Source organism: Anneissia japonica, unplaced genomic scaffold (assembly GCF_011630105.1).
Source record: "Anneissia japonica isolate Jap-2015-1 unplaced genomic scaffold, ASM1163010v1 scaffold211_len1577895_cov191, whole genome shotgun sequence".
Classification (NCBI taxonomy): Eukaryota; Metazoa; Echinodermata; class Crinoidea; order Comatulida; family Comatulidae; genus Anneissia; species Anneissia japonica.
In genome coordinates, this window is record NW_022711099.1 from 352938 (window position 1) to 373921 (window position 20984).

At 33.1% G+C, this 20984-nt stretch overlaps 3 protein-coding genes across 6 annotated transcripts in view; all 3 read left to right on the top strand.

Moving 5' to 3' along the window:
- Nucleotides 1-216: 216 nt before the first annotated feature.
- On the top strand, nucleotides 217-2474 carry LOC117107269. The gene is made up of 4 exons (XM_033248898.1): nucleotides 217-594; nucleotides 797-942; nucleotides 1163-1619; nucleotides 2100-2474. The coding sequence occupies exons 1-4, from the start codon at nucleotides 378-380 to the stop codon at nucleotides 2249-2251; spliced, it is 972 nt and encodes a 323-aa protein (XP_033104789.1). The 5' UTR covers nucleotides 217-377; the 3' UTR covers nucleotides 2252-2474.
- A 1135-nt stretch (nucleotides 2475-3609) lies between these two features.
- On the top strand, nucleotides 3610-7808 carry LOC117107268 (ligand-gated ion channel 4-like). The gene is made up of 6 exons (XM_033248897.1): nucleotides 3610-3758; nucleotides 4366-4517; nucleotides 5267-5311; nucleotides 5776-5882; nucleotides 6103-6644; nucleotides 7393-7808. Exons 1-6 carry the CDS (start codon nucleotides 3707-3709, stop codon nucleotides 7728-7730), a joined length of 1236 nt encoding a protein of 411 aa, XP_033104788.1. The 5' UTR covers nucleotides 3610-3706; the 3' UTR covers nucleotides 7731-7808.
- A 3583-nt stretch (nucleotides 7809-11391) lies between these two features.
- The window catches only part of LOC117107267 (1-phosphatidylinositol 4,5-bisphosphate phosphodiesterase delta-4-like), a 64217-nt gene continuing 54624 nt past the window's right edge, over nucleotides 11392-20984 (top strand). For all 4 annotated transcript variants that reach the window (XM_033248895.1, XM_033248892.1, XM_033248896.1 and 1 more), the window contains exons 1-2: nucleotides 11392-11532; nucleotides 17082-17175. In XM_033248895.1, the coding sequence (XP_033104786.1) occupies nucleotides 17148-17175 (28 nt within the window). In that variant the 5' untranslated portion in view covers nucleotides 11392-11532; nucleotides 17082-17147. The remainder of the gene's footprint in view (nucleotides 11533-17081; nucleotides 17176-20984) is intronic.

The following is a 20984-nucleotide window of genomic DNA, read 5'->3' on the forward strand; positions in this document are numbered from 1 at the left end:
AAACAGCCTCACTAATCACTATAAAAATAAAAGAAATTAAATATTTGTTAATTAAAGTTGCCTATTTCTTAAATAAAATTATTTATAATTGATTTATAATAATTTTGTATTTTTAGTTGTATTGTCACATTATAATACAAAAATAAATATATATCCTTAGAATAACTATTTGAATTAATGGGTCAGGGGTTATAAATTACCAAGCAACCGATGTAAACACAAAGACAGATGTAAACAAACATTTCGTTCGGTACCTGCGGTACAGACAGTTGCTTTATGATCGATAGATCGACTGAAAGGAGGCTTTGTGTGTGTTGCTCGACACGTTTCAATCTTCAAGTAATCTAGGCTACTTTGTAGGCCTATTTTATTTTAAAATGGCATCTGCAAACCCAGCTACCTTACAAACAAGAAATGAATTTCGCAATACGTGCACAAGTGTGCTGCAGGGACTTGATTGTCTTCATCGTCAGCGAACCGTTCTGAATGACGCGATGATCGCTGCTCTCACTGAACTTGGCAATCGTATGACCCTACTTAGGTCTGATGTAGACAATAACACAGATTATCACATTGATGGACCTCTAGTTAGATGTAAGTAGTATCGTAGTCTGTCCCCCTTTTCTGTATTTTAGTAGACCCCACTACAGCAATTTCTATCCTATGGATGACAAAAATATGAAGTCTAGCCTAGTAGTAGTAGGCTTAGCTATGAATTGATTAGTTAGGCCTTTAATAGCCTAAAGAGAAGCCTATCTCTGTATCTAATTATATTTTAATTTATTAATCCTCGTAGTTTTAACATCTGAAACTAAGAAAGCTCAAGCAATCATCCAGGAGATGAAGAGGACATGCAGTGAATCGAGCATACGAATTTGCGGAGAAAGTTATTATCAACAACACATCAATCAACACTACAGTGAAATACAGTCAGTCTTACAGGTGAGGTGATGAATTCTCGTTGTTAGCCATTCCTCATGAGTACACACTTTCACAACGTTTACCAGACTCTTTTTCATCACTTAATTCTGGCAATTTCCTCCCATTTTAAATGCATTGATGCTATTATTAGTATCTTGCAGATTAATAGGCTATGTTTATTATTATTATTAATAGGAGATTCGAAAGTTATTAAATTAACTAGTGTTTTTGTTTTTAACAGGAAATAGAAAGACATTATAATGATGCTGTTTACAGGAGGGATACAGCTGTACCTCCCCCAGTCGATGTTCAGACCCCCTGGCCACCAAAATACGTACCCCCAGAACAGGTTAATACTGTCAAAACTGAGGAAGATACATCAAAATATCCAGGAACTGCTGGCTCCCAAAGAAGTGTTCGATTTAGTCCACAAGTAGAAATGACATCATCTGTTAGTCCACAAGAAGTAATACCATCATCACAAGAAGTGATGACATCACCACAAGATGTGTTAAGATCCGATGCAATGAATCCAACCCCTTCAGCTGGGACGGGCTACAAAATGTCAACATCTTCAACTCCGGGTGTGTTTGAGCACATGCATGATATGACAAAAACACATCCAATTCACTCTGATAGCTGGCCTGAGAACACTACAACTCCAACAAGCGTTTTTGATAGGAAAAAACCACCTCTAGGTACTGTATAATATCCTACGCTATGATTTCAACCTTGTTTTATTATTCTATAATAAATTCAGGAATAATAGCTTTGGTATCAAATTTTTATTATTGTTATATTTTGTTGCTCTTAAAAAGTCTCTCAAGATGGGGAGGAAAAAAATGATTGAACCTTAACGGTAAGCCCCGCCTCTTGGACATTGTTGCTATGGTCCCACAAAACGAATGTGTAAAAATATAAGCACATAGGGCCTGTGACATCAGCACACGCACGTGCTTGTGAGACACGGGTATTCCTATCCTTGTTCTAATTGGTCAGTTGTTAAGTTTGATTGAAAGGTCGTGCATATCACATCCACTTATACCTACAGGTCACAGCATTATAAACAAAGGCTCATTAGTACAAATGTTGTACATAATACTAAGCTATGGTATATTCATTCAAAAATATTTACATAATTATTATTCTAATTATGATTACAATCGTTTTTCTTACAGTTTACCCAGGCCTACGAGATGTCCATAATTACAGGAATTTACCTCAGTTTACTGGACTCAATCTTCCTGTGCCAAATTATCCCAATGGTGAACTTGGCCTAAGAGCTCCGCATGTACAGCACTGGGACTACCACAACAATGTTCGATACTAACGATCTAGCCTACCAAGTGGCATTTCTTTCAATTGAAACTCTATTTGTATAGCAATGAATATAATTATATTGTAGTTTATTATTTTACATATATAGATGTATTATGCAAACAGAATGTTGTACATTGCTCGAAATTTGTTTTAGATGAATTATCTTTACAATAAAATTATTTTATTAAATAAATTAACAATTGAAATTTCTATTGGAAGCTATATCATTTCAGTGTATCCGTGTTACGTGTGTGGGGTGTGTTTTTGTGGGTGTATGTATATATTTTTTACAACTTTACCTTATAGCTTAGAGAATCCAGACCTGATGAGGACAGTACATTTTTTTTCTTCTAAAATATATAATTTTAATTATCGCTAGTGGAGGTATGTGATTTTACTTGAAGAAAAAAAGAAGTACATAAAGGTGTATATTCCACTTCGTAGTTCAGTAGAGCATCCGAACTGTAATCAGTAGGCCTTTGGTTCGAATCTCGATGGGAACAATACGATATTGGTATGTTCATTCCTATCAGCAGTCTAGACTAAAATATACACCAGTTTGCCGAGGAAGCGCTACTGAAAAATGGTTCTGGGCATCATCCGCCATCGCGATCATTAAACTTTTCACGTCCCCGTTAATTTGAAATTACCGTAATCTGTGGCGTCTGTTCGTAAAGCGACTTCAAATTAGAAACCATGTCCAGTTCATCCGCCCGAGAACATGTAAAATCAGCGACTCAGTGTCCTAGGTTTAAGTTTCTTCCAGTTTGGTGGGTTTGAATTTTAATTTGGGATTCAAACAATTGTTCAACATACCTCTCGAACATTAAATAAAATAATGGAATCGCCCATACACGGCCTGCCTATTTTTGGGATCCAGGGCGGAGGTATGCAGTCTATGGAGTGACTGCTTCGGTATATTTCATGCTTTTGCACTCCACATGTTTATTTTCATATTTTTATAAGTAATGTTTTATAAGCATTCATACTCGCAGATTCCTCTTCCTGAAAGTTTAAAATATGCATGTCTATTAATGCTACGATTCAGAATTGCTTTTTGTTCCTTACCATAGACAAACCAAAATGCCACTTTTCAAGCTTTAGTTATTGAATTTGATACTTCATACCCGAATCGACAAAAATGCATGAGGTTAATGGTAGTGGTTGGCCATCAACCTTAGCATAGCTTAATCCTTTTTTCTTTCTTTTTTTTTTTAAATCCTGACCGCACAACGAATTATTTTTTGTTGTAGCCCTAACAATTTACAGTTTCCAGTACTGTATATGTATTCAGGAGGATTGTCAGTCTACTATTGCACGTTCATGGACTAATTCTTTTTAACAATAAGAGATTTACTTAAAGAGATTATAGCTTTGTGTCTTAGGCCAGAACTGTAAAGGTCAATGAACATAAATAATTATATAGCACGATGTGTCCAATATGTAACCAGCTGTAACCACCACTATGTTGCGTCTATATTCGTTGATTTTATTTCTGACAATGTCATTTTTATCAGGTAACTAATATTATTCTTGATTTCTGGATTGGGAGTGGTATGTTTGATATTTTTAGTGGTACAGTTGTGCAGTTGTTTTTGTGTTCTGAAAGTAAGAAATATAAAAGATCTATCTGCTATGTGTTAGACGTTGTTTGTCCTGTCAAGTGCCAGCCATAACGCTTGATAAGAGCTACCACAAATATTATTTCAGTTTTTAAATAATACTGTATTACTATTATAGCATTACTTACGTGTTAATCTATGTGATTCAGCCATACCCATGTTTATAATTTTACGATTAATAAAAATAAATAAATATTTATAAAGTAGCGTAAGATCAAATGACTACGGTACCGGTATGTCTAGACAAATAAAATCTAAACTCAGAATACTTAAGTATGGTTGGTGAAATAACTAAAGAATTGTTAAAGTTCGTAAGGTTCACACCAAACTTTGTCCTTTATTTGTTTAATACAACACATCTAGATGTGTATAAGAGACAGATCCAGACCTGATGAGGACAGTACATTTTATTTTTCTAAAATATATAATTTTAATTATCGCTAGTGGAGGTATGTGATTTTACTTGAAGAAAAAAAAAAGTACATAAAGGTGTAACTTATAGTGAACAGTGTTACCGTTAGCAAAACCAACGAAACACTCATAACTGAAACGCTTCTGAACAGCCTTGGACCGCCGACAAGTCGTCCTGTACTCGACCAGAGTACGGTACTCAACGTATCGATGTCTTATGTATTAACTCAAATTATTGAGCTGGTAAGTAATATAATGATAATAATACTTTATTTGTCCTCGTTCGATATTCAATTGGAAATTGGGGCTGGCGCACTGGAGACCCTCGGCAGCCGCAGTGCAGCGCCACCAGACTTAACTACAACATGTAGCGGATATACAATTAGGCCTACATTATTTGAATGTAGCGGATACATACAGATAAAAACATGGTCTTTATCTCGCCTAAAATCTCAATATCCACTAGCATTTCTTTCCTATCATACTTATCTGCATAGACATTAAGCCTATATATTTTCTGCCAAAAAGTGGGCCCGGTACCGCGGCCAACTGCTCATGAAGTCAAGATAATACTTTCAATGTCTAAAGCGTTTTAAATGGCAGGTTCGATTATTTTGTTAGAAAGTTCGATTTAAAAGGTAGAAAATTATATATAAAAGATATATTCACGGCATTTAAAATATTTATTTACTTTCTATGTAGGGCCTATAGAGTCCTATGTAAACTTTACTTAGCCCTATTATTATTCAGTATTATCGTGCAAGCTTAAACGATTTTATTGTTAAAAATAAAATGTATGTATTGGCCTTCTTTTACAATCCTAAATATATATACAATGATGTGTCTAGGCCTACATACCTTGATTTTGTAGCGAGTAGGAGTAGCGAGCAGAAATAGTGTAACTGATCATATTGACTATGAACTAATGTTACTCTTCAGACGTGTGTTTTGGCAAATGCATAAAATCTAATTATTATTTTTATTCATTTTAGAATGATATGCTTCAGGAACTGAAAGTCGCTGGCTGGTTTAGTTTGGTGAGATATATTATCATATTTCACTTATTTACTTTTTAAATCGGTTACGTAGGCTATATTGCTTGCTTATTTGTTTATACCAACAAAACAATAGATACGATGGCGACAAATACAGGTGCTGATGAAGAGAGGAAGAGAGAGAGAGAAAACCACAAAAAAAAAGCCCATTAAAAAATTTGTTGTCTAAATGCTGCGTAACAGTAAGAAGCTTTCGATTGCACGACGGACGGTGGGCGTACAACGTAATGACGTCACTAAAAGTCATCTTCGTTGTGCCACTGTTCTTATAATTTTGTTTAATTGTTTAATAGGTGACAAAGAAAGGCAAACCAATTATAAAATGGAGGAAATTAGTTTAATACTTCTAAATCATGATTTAACTTAAGGCGCCAATAAGCAATTAATTGCACATTTCATATTTAATTACCATATGCATTTATAAATATTTGTTTGAATTTTCCTAGAACTGGCGGGACGAAAATATTAACTGGAATGCGTCTGTATATGGCGTCAATTGTGTTGGTATTCCCGGAGACAGTATATGGAAACCAGATTTAACTTTAGACAATAAGTAAGTATTGGTGAGCATGTGCTGTGTACTGTGAATAGGGCCTATTATTATTTTATATAAGTCAGGGCCATTCTAAGCGGGTTAGGGTAGGCAAAATACAATTTAAAAAAATTAATGTCTTCAATGTAGTTATCCTTGTAAAGAAACATTAATTTAATGTATAAAATTCGATTGCATCCTTTAGATTTATTTATTATGGTTTCCAACTCTATTTTACCAGTGTTGACGAGAAATACAACCAATTTCCACCGAATTCAATGGTACAAATTTGTTCAAACGGAAGTGCGACTTTCTCGGCGTATTCTATTTTTCGAAGTTCGTGCCATATAAGCATTAGGTCTTTCCCATACGACGAACAACTCTGCAGCCTACGATTTTCTTCTTGGATTCACGATTTGGGCGAACTAGACATTCATCCGCAGCAACACTCTCTTGACCAAGAAGACCAGTTTGACGACAATGGAATCTGGAGGCTTATTCATGTACAGGGAACACGCGAAGTGGAAGAGTACAAGTCTGGCATTAACCCGTATGTGTACGCTGTCATCTCCATTCAACTCATGCGACGTCACCATTTTCAGTTACTATTTATTTTGATTCCTTACTGTTTCTGCTCTTTCCTTATCTGTTTGATGTTCTTCGTCCCTACTCAGAGTGGAGAGAAACTATCATACGGAATGACAGCTGTACTGGGAATGATCGTCTTTCAAGATTTTGTAACGTTTTCGCTGCCACCTATTGGAAACGAATCTACGATTATTGGTAAGTGTAGGCCTAGTACACGTCATCATTTCGTCATGTTCAGCCGGGCGCACACATTTTATGCATTTTTTTAAATTTGTGCAATTCTGGAAGACTTCTTCATCAATAAGTTAATCAATAAATTGAGAATAGGCCTATTTATATTTATATTTTTATTTTATTTTCAATCTTTCGACAAAAACAGAAAAAGTTGAACAGGGATGCCGAGGAAAAGCAAAAGTTAGAAAACTGTCATCGAAATCCAACATTTTAATCAAATTTTTGCTGGTAATTCAATTTGGCCCGTGTACTTTTTACATTTAAATGTGCAATAACTTGCATTGCCTTCTTGATCCTCGTTTATCCCGTCTACGTATTTTATATACGGTAATGTTTAATGAATTGTTATTGATTTAATTCATTTTCAAATTTCTTAATTCGACGTTTTGTATTTTTTTATCCTCATGATTATAGATTATATTTTCATATTGTCTGTTGCAATTGAGTTGATTTTGTTATTGTTATATTGGTTACTCGCCTCAATGAAGACTAAAACAGCTTTTTAATAAAATATTTGTATTATCCAGTTACATCGATCCTTTGTTATGTTGTTATTGTTTTATTTTTATGTTGTTAGTTTGTCCACATTAAACAAAGAATTATTGAAAGCTTGTGCAATCATTTTTACTTTGTTTATATTTTAAGGTCGATCTTCATATAGGCCTATTGTTCATTTTATTTATTATTAATATACCACTTTACTTTCCAGGGAAGTACATCGTCTCAGTGATTGGTCTTGGGTACGTATCGTTGCTTGTGGAAATCATGGTTACTAACATACATATGCAAGGCAATGTGTACAAAACAGGCGTGTATTTACAAACCTGGTATCGAATTAAAATGGCCGAATTCTCACCGAAACAACCAAGCAGCGGCAATCAGACGGAGGAACCACAACCAACGCAAGACGGCACAGCAACAGCGCAAACAGAGACCGAATATGTCATTCAATTACAACATAATTGTGCTGTTTTTGATTTCTACTTTGGAATTTTGTGTGTTGCCTTGTTATTCATGCTCCTGATCTGGTTTTATACTGTAATCTGAAATCGATAGTACTCTTTATTTTGTTAATATATCACTAATTGCATGTCAAATAATAAATAGTTTTTGATAAACCTGTTACTTATTCGTGCTATTCATATGTCCAGGCACATGTCCTTATCTCTCAATTCCTGTCCAGACTATCAAATTTGACAAAAAACATGTGACATAGTTACTTGGATGGATGGATGGATTATTCGGTGTAAACACCAAGGATAACCCACAAAAGTCTGAAGAAGACTTATTTCCAGTGGGGTACTTCTGGTGGTGATTGGGCAGTACACCGAGAGACAATCCCCTATTCTTTTCCTAACAGTACTGTGCGTTCTTTAACGTGCACAGGTAGGCCTATTTAGTTATCGTCTTGTCTGTTCTTATCCCAGAAGTTTTCCTCTTCCAATCATTATCTTCCTTTAAACAGCATACAAAATTACCATGTATAAATTAGGAAGACATCCATACATACGGTAATTATACCGCGTAAATGTAAAGTAACGTACGGTAATCATGATTTTTATAGACCTATAGTGGTAATCATTTTAATATTTTCTGTTGATTGTATTTAATTTTAACTGAAAATTGTTTAGCTTTAGTTCTCCTTTGGGAGAATTTTTGTAAAAAATAAATGAAATAATATGTAAAAAATTGCAAACAGTAACACTGACATGAGGCTGGTTTTCAATATTGTAAGCAATTAAAAGGACACGCTTTAGTAATATAGTAAATAATTATCAACAAAATTTTAAATAATGGATAATGATATAAAGGAGCAGAAAGTTGTGAATGAAATAGGAGGAGACAACGAGTTTTTAGAGTGAGACCAATCATGAATACCTTTCAATTTTGTTTAAAATACAAAAATCAATACCGTAATAATAATAATTATCATCTTTATTATTATTGATGGAAAATGCCCCGCTCGATGCGCGTCCTGTTGTTATAATGCACCAAGAAGCTAAACACATTGCACGCATTAAAACTTTTTACAGATTTATATTAGGTTGATACCCTTGTTATCTATTACATTCTTGTAATAGATAACATACAAAAAACAGCTCTCTATGCATGGAGGTATAAAATAGAATTCCTTCTATCTAATGAAAAAGACGTTTTGTTTTTTTCTCTTTCGTGTGGTGCACAACCACTTTTATTCAAAATTTTCTTTTCTCATAGTATTTTCGTATTTTTGTTTTTGTTTTTTGTTTTTTGTTTTTGTACTCAGTTTTGTGTTTGTTATAAGTGGATTGATGGAATAAAAATGTTTCCCGGTTTTCCATATTCATATGTGAAAAAAATGGGAGCCTGATCAGTAGACGTAATGGCGAAGAAAGTAAAAAGGTGTTCTGCAGATATGTGGTGTGAAAAAAATATGACGCTCGATTCTTTTATAATTATAGTAATGTAATATAAATAGTTAACTAATGGATGTACAAATAATATTTTAGATTATAATTACTATCTAAAATGATATTATGAGATATTTTAGCAAGAAGTAAGATGAATATCATTAATTTTATCATTGGTTTTGACATACTAAGTATATTATAATAAATGTTCTTGTATCTTGTATATCGTCATTTGTGCTTTGATTCGATTAAGACAAGAAATATATTTAGGACTATCCAATCGAGTTGGGCTTTGATGAAAAGCAAATGATTCATAAATGCATGATTTCTCAGGTCTAATTTGCTTTTAATGTATAAGTTGGTGTGTTAGAAACTTTGTTTACAAAGTAACGAATATGTAGCAAATACTTTACTAATACTCGAAAAAAAAAAACCCTGATTAATAAGCACGTGGCTTTTATATTCAACGAGAACGTTTTCAATAGGAACATGATAGATTGCATTGCATTGTCCAATTGTACATTACCGATTGTCCTAACAAGATAATATAGGATGTCTAATGATTTTCTATAAGATAAGTTGCAATGAATTACCATAAGAAAAGAAAGCATCGATACAAAATGTGGGGTTGGGATGGAGTACAAAGTTTAGTTCTAAATATTTTATTCTTTAAAGTACCATAATCAGAAAAAAAAAGTTCCCCTTTTAAAAACACACAGGTAAGAATCACACTAAAAACAAGGTTCGTTACAATGCATTTATGTATTAATATCAACAAAATCACATCAGAATTAAAACATTGGGCTTCATGCAATTTATTAATTTTGCAAACCACTCATTCATTGTTCGAGCATTTTATATTCAAGAGGGCGGTATAGCAGATGACGAGATGATACTCTTTGTTTTTACATACAGTATTATAAAGGCAAATCAATGTACATCGCAACTGAAATCTTACTTGAGTCTCAAAAAAAAAAAAAAAAAAAATACCATAGGCATGAGCAATAATAACCACAAGGCGCATTAATATAAATAACATATCTGGTGTTTTTATAAATCAGTCGCAGTGTAATGTCAATATTGTATTGAAGACTTAAAACTAAATTGAGATAATAGTCCTAGGACTAATTTTAATTGGAATTTTAAAATACAACATTTACTGAGTCAGTTAGGCCCTTTGCAGAGGATTACTATCAATGCCATAGCCAACTATTGGGACAGTTGGGACAGTCCCACACAATTTTTCTAATGGGTCCACAAAGAATGGGTCCACATTTTAGAAATGGGTCCAAATTATGTTGTTCTCCTTTTATCTTTATTACACTATCCGCTTTAATTTTTACTTCTATGATGTACTATAACAGACCTTTTTTAACAATGTATATAAATCTGTGATTCTTGATTTTCATTTAATTTCCGTTTATTTTCTCTTTTTCTGTATCGTTTTTGAGTTTTCAAAGTGGGCCCCTTCGTATCACCTATGCTCGAAACAGTCACCAACTTTAAATATTGTTGAAATAAAAAATAAATAAAAATGTAATTTTATGCATAAAATGGGTCCACTTTTTGAAAAAATTGGTCCACATTTCTCGTATTTACCTTAAAATGGGTAAAATTTAAGAAAATTGATCCAGATTTTTCATATTTTTGCGTAAAATGGGTCCACATTGTTTGAATTCAAACACGTAAAAGTGGGTCCACCCTGATATTTTTTTTTTAAATCCTGGCTATGGCATTGATTACTATTGATTGGCGTATCTAGGAGTACGCACGCCCCTCCCCCACCTTCAATGCTTGATGCAACGTCACGTTTATTTTGCTAGTGCCTCCTCACGTAATCATAGTGCGCCCCCTCCCCATTACCCCCTCCACACCAGCTCATTATTTCAAGACTCTATACGCCTCTGTTAGCCTACTATCATTTAGTATTTTACTAGTGATGGGAAACCGTTTGCAAGACCTGTGTTACAAACGTCTATAAAAAAAAAAAATTATAGAGAAAAAATATATTCCTCACTAATTAGCAGGCGCATAAATTATAACTATTTGTATATGAATTTAACATACTGTAGGGGACCTAGAAAATTTTTTTTAAAATATCTGTAAATTGGTGTGAAAACTGAGCATTTATTTTAGTTAAAATTACATTTTCAATTGATACATACATTCAATACATTTCACAACCCATGGTATATATGTATTTAAATAAGCAATTAAATGTTTCGATCATTTAAAAAAAATATTTTATGAGGGTTTTAAGATTTTACCAGACAGTACAGTACATACTGCCAGGTAAAAACCTTTTGGTAATGTTTTAACCACGAGAGGGCAGGCTGCGCTTTTTTTTTTTGCATCTGGCAGCTAAGTACGAGAGAAAAGAAACTTCCCACACTGAGCAGCACCCATCGACAACAACAACACGGTGTTTGTGTGAACTCCCAGCTCTTCTTCGGCAAACGGTAAGTGATTTTGTTGTTAATTAAATAATGTTGTAGCAGTCTCTTAGTGAATTGTGAACTTGGATAAATGCAGTTTTTAAGGTAGGCGTTTACTAACCTAATTATCTAAAGTTTGTACGTAAACACATTCTGTGGGTATGGTCAGCTTGAGGTGTAGGCAGCCCTGACACTGACTTGTGTGAACTGTCTGTCATTATGAAAGGGGCTGTCCCCGTTTCCACTGAATGCAGTACAGTACTAGAATTCACAAGCCTTGGCCTATCGTTGCTCACGGCCTAGCTAAGCCAACTGTTTGACATAATACTACAAGACGCGGACCAAGTGCAATTCATTTAGCAAATGGGAATGTTAGAACATAAGTTAAATTCGGCCTTAGTTGCATACCCGCCTGTGTGATCCATGGATGGATCACACTTGATCCCCTTTACTTGTAATTAAAAGTGTCTTGTGGTTAAATTAAATCCCTAAAATATAGTCTAGATGCAAGTCTCATCCCACAGTGAGTTCCTAACCAACTTTACTTTTACTATAAATCTGTCCATACTAAACACCACCAAACAGATGCAAAAATGATTAAAGTATTACCACACGAGAGTAGAAAACATTTTAACAATCAATAAAGACAAGCTTTTATACGGCGATAGTTGTCCGGGTAGCAGGTCAAAATGGCAATAAACCAAAACGGTTTTGGTTTATTGCCGTTTTGACTAGAAAGCATTGTCCGCATTATGGTTAAAATCAATGAATTTTGTTACAGATTTCCCCGTTGTGACATTGAGGATCTCTAACAACATGACATCTGCAGAAACGCATTCAACCATGACCTTTATAAGACTTATTCTAAAATACTGAAGATAATAACACACTTAACAAATTGTAAATAATAAAAAGGTAAAAATAGCAATTGTTCTATTGGTAACCCAATGGAAACTAATTATTTACTTAAATAAATTGGGTCTTTCTGAATCAATTCAATTTCAGTATTAATGCATTCTTTTTATTCCATTGCTGTACACTGCAATAACAAATGTACAAGCAATAAATTAATTCTGAATTTTCTTAACATCATTTTATTTGAAAATTGACAGATAACCTGTCTATCTAATTAATATATAATTAAGTATACTACAATCAAAGTACTCGCAGTTTATTTGTTTCTTTTTTATATATAATTCTTACATAAAATCAGGTATATTTATTGCATAAGAGACATAAAAATACGAAAACTGTCCATTGAGGCATATGCTGAAATTGTGTTACTAGAAAACATGACAAAAGCATAAAACTGACAATTATAAATTTACAAATCATTATCAAAAATATATTGCAATATCAAATATTCTCTGACCGCCAGGGGTTTGAAAAAATAGTATCAGCCACCACCAGACTTTTTAGCAAATTTCAACATTTTTGCGAAACTTGTTGAGAGTGCGTATGTGATCAGATTGACATGAAATGAATACTACAGAACTACAAATATTTTAGCCTTACAATGGTACCAAACACTTCATTCTATATCATAATCTGTGACCCATAACAGTAAAATCAAAATGACTAACTTTAGGAGGTTTACGCAATTTCGCACAACGAAGCTGAGATAGTCCCGATTTTGTGAAAGTAATGCATGAGGGAGATATACACAATGCCAACGCATATACTTTCTGAAACACGGTGGGCTAAACAATTACAGTACATCGATTTTAACCGAATTTAGACAATTAGTATAAAAGTTGGTTTTATTGATTATTAAGCAGTTTTTACTCTTGTGTGGTAATATTTTAAATTTTTTTTGCATCCGTGTGGTGTTTAGTAGGACACTAATAATCAGATACAACATGGTTATACAATACACATTAAAAAGAATTCTGAAATCGATGATGGTAATATTTTTGTAACTAAGAATACACAAACTTATTAGACAATGCAAACACCAGCTATTGTTTTGTCCACTTAGAACCAACCCCTCCCAAACTTAAGATGGTGAGGATGCCTATTGTTTAGCCACTTAACATTCCATTGCTGTATTGGGAGTTATCAAGAGAGTGATGTAGTTATTGTGGGCAGAGGTGGGCGGGCCAGACAGTCTTGAAGTTTTTTTCACCCGTCTTAAGCTAATTTTAAATATTGTCAAATTTTTTGCCAGAACTTAGTGACATATTATTAAGCCTGAATTACAGTAGCATTTTTTTTGTATTTATATTCTACTAATGTACAGTTTAATTTGACATTTGAAATAAAGATTCCTTATTAATCTCCATGTAAAGCTGGCTAATAAATCATGATAATAATATTCAGATCAGATTATCATCAGGAATAAAACCTTTTTGAAGAACAAATTATTCATGTCAGTTGTCAACATCAAGTTTGATAATTTAAGTACCTTTAAAACTTTATAGCTTAGCCTAGCAGTCTACAATTAACTTTTCATATGTCTGCCAGAAATAATTCAGCAGTAACACTATATAGTGGATTTAATTCCAAAAAATAAACTTGCTGTACTTGAGTACCTTGATGTAATGAAATTTTTTGTAAATAAATAATTTTATAATAAGGGGTGAGAAATAGGTATTAAGTTCAAATATGAAGATTTCAATTTACAGTTCAATTTGCAACTATATTAAAATATCAATTAAAATTTGTAAAAGCATTAATGGCGATCATAGTAAAATATCACACTGTTACATGACAATCATTTCATTTTAATTCATTTTGAATTGACAATACTGTAGTACTTCTTATTAAAATTTATGAAGAAAAATCATTATATATTAGGCCAAATAAAATTAATTGCTATTTTCACGTCCCTGCCCTCATCAAATTTTGGAACCTCATGAAAAAATTGCTATTTTTCAAAAACAACATTCATTTTTCTGTGGAAAATAAAAACAATGACTATCTGAAAAAAAATGTCAAGCCTAAGAAAAGGTAGAAACATAAATGGCAGAAATACATTACAAAGATTTTAATTTACTTGTTTTATAAAAAAAAAACCTATTTTTACTATTTACCCGCCTAAAGGTCTATACTCTCACAAAAATAAAATAATTTCAAATCCCGAACGTGAAGCTATCAATTCATTTTATTTGGCCTAATATAGTACTGTAACATGTCAACATCATTTTACACAATCAATTAATGATCCAATCACTCAATCAAGCAACATTTTAGGCTTACTTCTAGGGAGTCATCCTCCTCTTGGTTTGGCAGGCCAGTTCTCCTTAACACTGCTCTCCACTCTGCTCTGTGCAAGTCGATATGAATATCACACATGGGCTGAGGCTAGATTTGATCTGGAGGGATGCAAAACAGCAAGGGGTGCGAAAATTGAGAATGCAGAATGCCTATTCCAATGAAAATTGTCATTTTAGTATTTTAACTCCTAATTTGCTGTCATGTACGCCCCTTTGCTAGGCCTGCTGTATCATCAATAGGTCGTTGTAAACATACTGTAATATCTTCACTTGCATCATAATAGATACCTGTAGCTTCTATCTCCTGTTGCTTTACAATGCTGATTCCATTTCTTGTTCAATAGGCCATGTATTTTCAACTATTGTAATCCCTGCAAAAGAAAAGGATTTCCTGCTGGTGAACTTAAAAGTCTTGTAAACAATCATATTACTCCAACAGCTGCCCCAGGAAATACCTCCATTAGTTAATAATCTACCATCAGTTGAAGCGTCGTGATTTTTACTGTAGTTCCTCTCTCAATGCCTTTCACAACATTTAGATAAAGAGAGAAATAATAATTATGTCATTGGTTTTTATTTTCTTGGCTTGACATGGATGAAATTCGATATTGTATGTCATTACTGTTTTATTTTTTTCACTTTTTTTTTTTCATTCCGTGCCCTAAATGTTATTTAGGGCACTGATTTTAATATTTGGACATTTTCGGACATTAATGAAACAAACTTTTTAATGGACCATGGTATCTCTCCCTATCAGCTTGTGTACCCTCATTTTAATTTTTTGACTCTGCAAGAAGTTTTATTAAAATATTAGACCGTTCAGGATACAGAATAGAATTTTCAGGCATCCAGAACAACATGTTAGAGCCATCCACATTTTTGACTTTGCACTAATCTGAGAAATAGTTTCCCTTTCTTTAAAAAATTCTGCATCTGTCTATGGCCTGAACAAATCACTTAGTTGATTAATAACATACATCAGATGATAATTAGCAGGTGTATGTCGTTTAGATACATCAGCAGACTTGTACACAGGTACTTGTTCAGGTATAAGTTGCAGATTATGTGTTTTTAATACTACTACAGTAGTAGTGCCTGATAATATTCTTTTGCCAGTTACAAATATGTCAAGTAACAGGAATATTTTTGAATAATGTAGTGCTGTTTCACCAGGCAAAATAATGCATTTTGGATATGATGATTTTCACATAACCGTATCTGAATCAGCCAGTGGGGATCTGGAACTACAGTGCAGTTATGTTGATGTTATGTACAGTAGTAGCACATTTGCCATATTTTCGGGAACCGTTTAAATCCATATGGTAGTTTGATTTAACTTCATTGCTTTGAATTAGCTCTAATATTTTGCCTTCTGTATGAACTTCAGTGTAAGCAAAGAGAAATGTTTACTACCAGAATGGCCAGGCACTCCAATCATAGTATTTTGTCCCTTGAATAATTTCTAATGTGTAATCTCAATTTGAAAACTTTACTTTTTCCGACATTGTATCAAAAAATGCTGTAATAAAAGTTTTTTGCTTCCAAAAATATTAGGTTTACTTGATTGTCAAAGACCCAGAAAGCAAAATTGCAACACATTTAAAAATTTTACTATAATAGTAATGCATTAATACTACAAATAACAGACTCATCCGCACCCTTTAACTCCCACGTTCATGTATATAGCCTCGTCATAATGTCATAAATGACACAGTTTTAATACCAGCATTCTACTGTGATAAATTTAGAGCTGTGGCATACAGTAATTGAGGTGTAATTACTGATTGTGAAGTACAATGAGCTGTTTAAAGTTGAAGTGTTCCTCAGGGAAGTCTTTCATTTTAATTCCATAAATAGATTCATCTTCATCTGAATTATAGATTGAATCACTGTCATTTTCGGTAAAAGAGTCCTCTTTATTTATTTTTTTTGTATCAAGATATGTTAAGCAATTAAGTATTGGAGATATCTATTTATTTATTTGTTGCTTTATTATAAATATTCAACACATAAAATACAGTAACCCATGTTAAGAGGGAACCAATGGCATCACACAAAATTAAGAACCTCTTAATAAATACTAATTAAATAATTTATGACGAGCAAAAAGAAGAGACTATGTACGAAGTTGCATCATATTGTACACATCATAAAAATAAGCTAAAATTAATTAAAAAAGAAATATATTATTACTAAACATCCAATATGTGTTTGTGTAGTTTTGTGCTTTGTAAGTACACAGGGTGAAAACGTCCTATTAATTAAATAAGTTTTTTTTATATGGGAGTATAATTTAAGCTGAGAGAAAAATCCTTGTGGTTTTATTGACAAAAATATTTCATTAATTTTTTTCAACAGGTAGATAAACATCTTCACCTGGGATTATATTGTTACTGTACTTAGCACTCAGACATTTTGATCATAATGTCTGCAGAAAATCAAAAATCTTCAGGTAAGTTTATAAAGAGCTGTGATAATTATTGTAATGATGTAATGTGATATTCATACTAATCCTATACTAACATTACGATAATGACAATAAAAATATTTTAAAATTTTGTATGGTTTTTTTCAACCTTCTATATTGGAACTCAAATGGTAATTATGTTAAAACTGAAACCTATATTTTACTGATATGACAACATCATAATTACATACATATGAGAAAATGGTGACAAAAAAAAAGAGACAAAGATACTAATATAGATTTCACGTAGCATAACCTGTGTCTGACTATATGCAATGAGTAATCTTAGAATGAAAATTATCCACAGACAATAATGAATAATAAAATAATAGTAGGCCAAGTATACAACATTTTGTAGTTATGATAATAATTTAATAATGAATGCGCATTGTAAGTTAATAAAAAGCCATTAAAATAGTTGCATATCATACACTATGTGGAAACTATATGATATTTTTGCGTAGCCTAGAATTCATTGTGGTGCACGGTATGGTGATTGAATTAGCCTTTTGCTCATGAACCTAAAAAAGAACAAGCAACCTATGCACTAGGAAAAATTAGGGATAGGATAATAAATTGGGAATTGCATTGATGATGTCATGGTTGACTTATAATAATGATTATCTAATAAGCAAACGCAATTTGATAATGCTTCTAGTAGACCTGAAGACATTATACAGTAGAACTTCTACTGTATAATGTCTTCAGGTTATCTCCACCTATTATTTTAATTCTTGGGAACATCCCTGTCATTAAGGTTATTTATTTGATTGTGATATTTTTGTAGTATTTGTGTGGCTAGCCCATTTTCATTCATTCATGATCCATTAATTGGTGACAGGTTCTCATCAATATATTGATTAGATTTAATTGAATTGGAAGAATAGGAAATAAATATAGTTAGCATGATCTTGACAAACTGTCTTGGCATATTCCAGTACTGTTTAGATAAAAATTTCCATGGTTCAGCATCAACTTAAGGTGCAGTCCTGTTATGTTGAAAGTTTACTTACATTCAGCTAGTCCTATCTAATGCACATTATGTTAACCTGTTTTTCTAAGTATTTGTCCCAAAGCAAGTAATCAATACAATGAAAAATAGAGCATACAATAGACATGCTAGTAACCTTTGATTGAGTGTCAAACTATAGTAATAATTGTTTTCTTTTAGGGAGCTATGCACTCATATTTTTGTGTTTACTGTACCATGCAGTATCTAGTACACTTACTTAAAAAGCCGCTTTTATTAATAGTGTGCATCACTTTCAGAATTTAAATTAAATGAATTATTTTTTGTCATATTAAATATAGGTATTGATGATATGAACAAATAAGTTAAACAAGTCTCAATATCATGATAATGTCAAAGGATCCTATATTCCTTAGACAATGAAGTATTATACTTCAAGGAACTGATAAGGAAATGTTGTGCACTATTAACATCAATTTTAAATGTATGCCATCGTTTTTAATAATAGGGGTTGTGAAGATTTAGTCAGATATCAAGATTCAGATTTTGAATTAAAAAATCCATTAGTAGGATGTACAATTCAAAGAATTTAATGCAAGGTACTGTAGCTTACCATTTGCTATGATAAGCACTGGCTATTCTACAGTACATTTATTGCCTACTTTCTACGTACTTTACACATCTACAGTAATATCCACCTTTAATAGTACCAGGGAGTTGTTATAGTGACTGGAGATCCAACGAAGTCAGGCTCCTTTGTACCATGTTACAGACCGGCCCCTATTGCGATCGTTAAGCTAATTGATTCGCACATTAAATTCTCAACTTAAATATAATTACTTCAAGTTGTACCGCTACCAATAAAATGACGCAATCCTGCCATAGATCGTCACACAGTAGACCGCTCATTGAAGGTCATCCGAGTTTGCTTAGAATTTACAGAAAAGGAATGAAGCAAAGAAGCTCATTTTTCTATTAAAAGTTAACGGAAATAATGCTAACATTAGTGTGTTTTTTTCTTTAAGTGTCGATGTAAAGTAGTTATCTAGGAATACTGGCCTAGGCTAGGCCCTAGTCCTAAAATATTATGGAGACGAGATGCAGCCAAACGTCTGGCGACAGTGCAACAAATGTTCACAATTTCAAAGAAGCAGTCTTAAGCAAGCAGTCTTGTCATCTCTCTCACCTTACCAGGAAGCTTTCATGTTTTACCCATTCTGAAATCTGTATTTTTTTAACTTTAAAGAGTTGACTAGTTCTATTCTACAAATTCATAAACTTCTTAACGAAAAATGGCTGCCTTTCAGTTATGCTGCCGTCGGGTCGCGTGTATGCTGTTAGTTTGTTTGTCATTATTGTACTCGTCTTACAAGAACTTTACGGTACTCGTTGCGGCACGACGAACACTAAAAAGAAGTAGAACTGTATACGATATACAAGAATTATGACACAATTAAATTCCAATTCAGAGAATTATACCATCAATAGTGATTTATTATTTTGAATGCGCATTATCTTGTATCTTCTTCATTTTCCAAAATGTTTAGAAGTGGTTTTGACGAAAAATAATTTTACATTAAATGAAAGAATGAAACACCTAAATCGTTATATTTTTTTCCCCCTTGAAACACTTATTTTAACGGACGCCTAAATACAAACACAAATTAAACACAAATTTAACGGACGCCTGACTACGCCCACTTAGTTCTCATCGGGGACCTACCCCTCCGCCCACATTGTACCGTTCCACTCAGTTCCCCTTCCCCACCCAGATTTCATACACTGGCGCCGCCCCTGTTATTAACACATCATATTCAAATCGGGTTAAATTATTAGATTTAATCGCACATAACAGTGCATGAGGGGAGGGGTGTGGTGGGGGAAGGGGGTGAAATGTTTTGAGATAAACATCTTGCACATATGTCACCCCATTGGACAATTATTGTTTGGAAGTGGTAAAATGTAAAATAGAATCCATCGTTAAAATAATATCTAAGAAATAAGTAATTATGTGAAACTATCATATTTCATTTTTACTTTTTAATAAATATACTGATAATCATTATTAATTATTATGTATTTTTCTGTTTATCAGTTATTCATTCCATCAGTAACGCCATATTGTCATATTATTTAGTTGGATTGCTTAATAGACTGTACTAATATTCATCTGAAAATAATAAAGTAAAGCAGGAAAACTAATTTTATAAACATTTAATTAAAAGAGGAACACCAGGAAATATAAAAAAAAACCTAACACACACACACACACCCACTGCTTATCATTAAATCAGGATTAATCTAACTCGTTGATCGAACCATGAAACCTATACATGTAAAACATAGGCCTATGCTACTAAACAGGAACTATCACCAACAAAAACCATGTTCAATGACGTCACCACCTGCCAAATCATCGAATTTATAATGAGGTTTTCTCTATGAACACGCATGGGCACAGTTTATTGTTGAGTACCAGGAGTACGAACACATGTTTACGCACCAATAACACGAGGTTTCATCGATAGGAACCATTAGGAAAGTGTTTCAATCTTGCTTAAAAATCATCTAATATTATAGACATTATAAATGATAGCTATATTTTCGTATGAGTACAGACAAACGAAAAATTATCGGATTTTTTTGCTTTTTTCGGTGAAATATAGGCCGCGAAATGCCGATCAACAGTGCATCCAAAGAACAATAGTTGAACTATGAACCATTTAAACTGCGCATAGGGTTTTACTATTGGAGTAACATCGGACACTTGGTTTGTTGTTCATGTCCTCGCCTCCCACTGCGGTGCTGCGCTGTTGAAGCCGGT

Bases quoted from the DNA above. Each gene is read 5' to 3' on its own strand.
- LOC117107269 (XM_033248898.1), top strand. From the start codon at position 378: ATGGCATCTGCAAACCCAGCTACCTTACAAACAAGAAATGAATTTCGC. The intron at 595-796 runs GTAAGTAGTATC...TAATCCTCGTAG, and splicing joins TGATGGACCTCTAGTTAGAT to TTTTAACATCTGAAACTAAG. The intron at 943-1,162 runs GTGAGGTGATGA...TGTTTTTAACAG, and splicing joins AAATACAGTCAGTCTTACAG to GAAATAGAAAGACATTATAA.
- LOC117107268 (XM_033248897.1), top strand. From the start codon at position 3,707: ATGTTGCGTCTATATTCGTTGATTTTATTTCTGACAATGTCATTTTTA. The intron at 5,883-6,102 runs GTAAGTATTGGT...CTATTTTACCAG, and splicing joins GATTTAACTTTAGACAATAA to TGTTGACGAGAAATACAACC. The intron at 6,645-7,392 runs GTAAGTGTAGGC...TTTACTTTCCAG, and splicing joins AAACGAATCTACGATTATTG to GGAAGTACATCGTCTCAGTG.